General features: G+C 36.2%; 1 protein-coding gene across 1 annotated transcript in view; it reads left to right on the top strand.

Annotated features, from left to right (window-relative positions):
- Positions 1-5,000, top strand: part of LOC135206859 (delta and Notch-like epidermal growth factor-related receptor) — a 164,874-nt gene that overhangs the window by 106,388 nt on the left and 53,486 nt on the right. Inside the window, exon 6 of the mRNA XM_064238342.1 lies at positions 4,438-4,591. Within this exon, the coding sequence (XP_064094412.1) occupies positions 4,438-4,591 (154 nt within the window). The remainder of the gene's footprint in view (positions 1-4,437; positions 4,592-5,000) is intronic.

Raw genomic sequence — 5,000 nt, 5'->3', positions numbered from 1 at the left:
TTACCAGACACTGCACCTTTTCAGCATCAACAACCAACTTTACTTCACCTATAAACCTCAGCAACTCCACACTTCATTGCAGACCCACGAACTGTCATGATGCTATTCACTGAACTCAACTCCTATAAAAAGATTCATGGAGACGCTCTTGAAAGAGTATAAATAAAATATTTAGTCCTGCGACAAAGAACACGTTGTTTTTGTCAGAAGTGTTACATTTTCGACTTTTGAAATCAAAATCCCGTCCCAAGATGAGGCCCGATTTTATCAACCACCAGATGACGATGCATATTTAGCCAGAGGTGATGTGATGTTCTTTCAAGGAGAAAGGAAATTTGTCGCGGGATGAGATTGTGGGGTTGATTTTCGAATCCTTGTGTTGCTTTTTTTGCATTAATCTTAGGTTAATATACATTTCACTCGTTTGGTATATTTCCCCTTTATTCTAGAACTTCCTGACACTTTCTCTTAAGGTTTGTCTAATCCTCCTTACTTTTCTTTCTCATATTCTCCACATTGTTGCTAACATCAAAACTTGGTAGGAACAATGCTCTTGGTCTGCATTGTTTTAAAACTCTTCCATAAGGAATGAGTATGTGTTCGTGCCCAGTTTCCTTAATAGCATATAAAAAAAACTTCTTTCATCAAGTCTTGAACGATGAATGTCCTCCTTACAGCCTGAGTGAACACAGGAAAGATGTCCTTGAGACTTCCTTTGTCGGTTTTATAGACATTTTTCCACCAATGGTGTCGCACTTTTTCATTTTCTTCTGAGTGAATTGTTTTCAGTTACGTCAGAAAAGAATTCAATTTCGTCTGAGTAAGTTGTAGTCAATTATGTCAGAAAAGGATTCATTTTCCTCTGAGTAAGTTGTTTTTAGTTATGTCAGAAAATAATTCATTTTCCTCTGAGTAAATTGTAGTCAATTATGTCAGAAAAGGATTCATTTTCCTCTGAGTAAATTGTAGTCAATTATGTCAGAAAAGGATTCATTTTCCTCTGAGTAAATTGTTTTCAGTTACGTCAGAAAAGGATTCATTTTCCTCTGAGTAAATTTTTTTTAGTTATGTCAGTAAAGAATTCAATTTCCTGTGAGTAAATTGTTTTGAGTTATGTTAGAAAAGGATTCATTTTCCTCTGAGTAAATTGTTTTCAGTTATGTCAGAAAAGAATTAAATTTCCTGTGAGTAAATTGTTGTCAGTTATGTCAGAAAAGGATTAATTTTCTTCTGAGTAAATTGTTTTCAGTTCTGTCAGAAAAGAATTAAATTTCCTCTGAGTAAATTGTTTTTAGTTCTGTCAGAAAAGAATTAAATTTCCTGTGAGTAAATTGTTGTCAGTTACGTCAGAAAAGGATGCATTTCCTTCTGAGTAAATTGTTGTCAGTTACGTCTGAAACCTTTTCTGACTTTCTCGCTTTTATCAATTTATTTCTAAATATGTCACAGTAAGTGATTTCCTAAAAATGTAAAAGATTATTTCCACAAGGACTCTCTTCCCCAGAGGTACGAGCGAATGGCTTTCCTCAGAGAGAGATGGAAAAAAATTCTTTTCATAACATACAAAGTCAGTCAGCTTTTGCGAGGGAGATTAAATGCAGAAAGTATTGATTCCAAGTGTCTCTGGAGGGATTATTTCTGCAGTATCTGCTCAGCAAGGCCGGTGGCTTTCAGGATTAGATCCTAAATTTAACATTACGCATTTAAAAATGATCTTAAGGCTAATATGAATGAAAGACGCCGTGTCACAATTATAAACTTAACAGAAGTTCAGTTTCGAAGGAATGTAGATCTTTATTTGAGTATATCTCGAGAGTCAATTGATTTAAAACAATAAAAAAAAGAGTCAACTCTTTCTACAAGGAATTTCTCTATGAAAGAAATCATTACTAGATCTGTTCGAGTCATTTATTTGTAAATAGTAGACAAAAGAAATTAGAGAACATTCTTCAGTTTATTTTTTTTTTTATTAATTCTCCAATTCATCTCTCTTTCGCCCAAGAGTATAAAAAAAAAGTGACCAAAAATCTCGCAAAGAACTTCCTCTCCAACAATTCTTAGAAATAAAACGAATTTCTTCATCGAGTTTTCCAAACTTCGTTAGGTTTTTTTTTTATCCTTTCCTGTTGTTTGGGACAGTCCCAAAATTTCGCGTTCGCCTCTTTTTAATTATTTCCTACAAAAGACCATTTTGGAGTCGAATGCTTGAAGCTTCAGTAACTAGACAAAAGTTAAAACGACCACTTGAGATATATGTTCAGTTTACTGAACATTTGTACAGTAGCGGGTCAGTCATCATCTTTATGAAGAATTTGATCCTGTGAAAAAGCGTCGTCATTTAAAACCCGAGGAAATTCCAGGGAGAACTGATTTCTATTCTGTAGGTTTCGAAAGAGAGAAATTTAAGAACATTAGATTTCTGTTAATAGCGAACCAGATCATCAAACTCGAATCTCAGATGATCCTGGAATAACGTCTTAAAGTAATGTGTATCGTGTTTCCTACCTTACTCAGAGGTTCCTCCAATAACTGGACAAGATTTTATTCATTTATTTTTGTCTCGTCTATCCTTCTGTTATATAGAAGAAGTTTCGTCCCTGCTCTTTTCTGGTATATTTTATGTCTTTGGTTTTCCTGCATTTCGCAAATTGTCAGGAATGAGACTGTGTGACACTACAATTATCTTTTACATTTCCTATCTCATCCCCTCACAATTGCTGTTTGGAGTTAGACATTAACACGCTGCCGTCTTTTGCTTTCTTATCTTTTTTCCCTTTCTACAAAAATCAGTGGAAGTTAAGACTCAGGAACATTTTATTTTTATTTTTATTTTTATTCTATTTATTTATTTTTTTTTTTTTTTATCTGCTAGCACTTTTGGCTCATTGCCTTTGAAGGACAGACAGTGTTTTCTGAAAAGGTTCTTTTTTTGTCCACATTTCCAAAATATAAATCTTACTACAGAAAAACTTTCGACCATTTTTTCACGTGATGCTGAAAAGATCTCGAACAGGTTCATTTTATGGCACCATAACTAATCAGTATCACTGGTTGACCACTGAAATCATTTCATTTAGCCTTGAAAATATTCCTGGCCTCCCTCTTTTATTTTTCATATAAGTTATGACTTTCCTTTTATTTTGTAATATCTTAAACAAATTCCGGTAGTTTCCTCTTTTGCGTTATAGTATATGTCCAAAATCTTCTCTCTCTCTCTCTCTCTCTCTCTCTCTCTCTCTCTCTCTCTCTCTCTCTGGTCGAAAAATGAATTCTTTCGTTCCTTCAATTCAGTTAAAGTTTGACACTTCCTTTTCCTCTCTCGCTTCCAGGAACGCTCCCAGTGCAAGAACTGCTAGGCTAAATTGCATTTGCAGTCATTTTTAACGCCTTTTCTTTTCCTTGTAGGAATACATACAATTCAAGCACTACGCTCAGTAGATTTCAATCAATTTTGTTGTTAATCCTCTAATCCCCCTTAGCAGAATTTTTAGCGCAAAAGTTACCTTTACACCATTTCCAGAAAAAGTTCTCGCTACTCCCTTTGGAACACTTTTTCCAGGAAGGCTTACACTCTTAATGTTCCAGCACTTTTTACTGTTTGGTAAATTGGTTACCTCCCTCAAGGTAGCCCTGTTAGGGCAGTACTATTCCTTCTCAAAATTGTTTCTCTCTCTCTCTCTCTCTCTCTCTCTCTCTCTCTCTCTCTCTCTCTCTCACAGGAACGTTTCCAGGGCAGGTGCTCCTTCACTGAAAATAAAAAAAGTCCTTTAATGTTTCAGCTCTTTTTAACTTATTGGTAAATTGGTTATTTCCCTGGAGGTAACCCTGTCAGGGAAGTACTATTCCTTCTCAAAATTGTTTCTCTCTCTCTCTCTCTCTCTCTCTCTCTCTCTCTCTCTCTCTTTCAGGTGCATTTCCAGGGCAGGTGCTCCCTCACTGGAAATAAAAAAAAGTCCTTTAATGTTCCAGCATTTTTTAACTTATTGGTACATTGGTTACCTCCCTCAAGGTAGCTCTGACAGGGAAGTACTATTCCTTATCAAAATTGTTTCTCAAAAATTGTTTCTCTCTCTCTCTCTCTCTCTCTCTCTCTCTCTCTCTCTCTCTCTCTCTCTCTCTCTCTCTCAGGTGCATTTCCAGGGCAGGTGCTCCCTCACTGGAAATAAAAAAAGTCCTTTAATGTTCCAGCATTTTTTAAGTTCCGATTTTTTAATGTTCCAGCATTTTTTAATGTTCCAGCATTTTTTAAGTTCAGCATTTTTTAATTCGCATCTTTTAACTTATTGGTACATTGGTTACCTCCCTCAAGGTAGCTCTGACAGGGAAGTACTATTCCTTCTCAAAATTGTGTCTCTCTATTTCTCTCCCACAGGAGCGTTTCCAGGGCAAGTGCTCCCTCACTGGAAATAAAAAAAAAAGTCCTTTTCTCTCCCGCAGGAACACTTCCAGTGCAAGTGCTGCAAGTCCTATATGGGATCCCACTGCGAGGAGATGAACGCGTGCATCAGCAACCCTTGCCTCAATAATGGCATCTGCCTGGACATCCAGGAGGGACACGATGGAGACACTTTCCAGTGCCTGTGTCGCTTCGGTGAGTGAATTTATTCTCTCTCTCTCTCTCTCTCTCTCTCTCTCTCTCTCTCTCTGAAATAGCATGAAAAGATTTATTATTGCAAGTGAAATTAGGGATGGCTTTTTTTATTGCATTTTCTACTTATTTTTGTGAATTTCTATGATGCCTTTTTTAAGCTGTATAATTTGTATTTACGTTTTATTAAGGTTTTATAAAAATACTAGCTGACCATCCTGGTGCTGCCTGGGAAAACTCTGAATGACAACCGATAAACTCTCTCTCTCTCTCTCTCTCTCTCTCTCTCTCTCTCTGCTATGAAACTTGTTTCTATTAGTTACATATGCCCATCATTTTTAACATTTTATATTTCACCCCCTATTTCTATCGAGGTTGAACTTAGACTTAAAGGGCATCGGGAATGTCTCTA

This window comes from Macrobrachium nipponense, chromosome 31, assembly GCF_015104395.2.
Source record: "Macrobrachium nipponense isolate FS-2020 chromosome 31, ASM1510439v2, whole genome shotgun sequence".
Lineage (NCBI taxonomy): Eukaryota > Metazoa > Arthropoda > Malacostraca > Decapoda > Palaemonidae > Macrobrachium > Macrobrachium nipponense.
The sequence above is the reverse complement of the archived record's forward strand: the minus strand, read 5'-3'. Positions and strand labels throughout refer to the sequence as shown.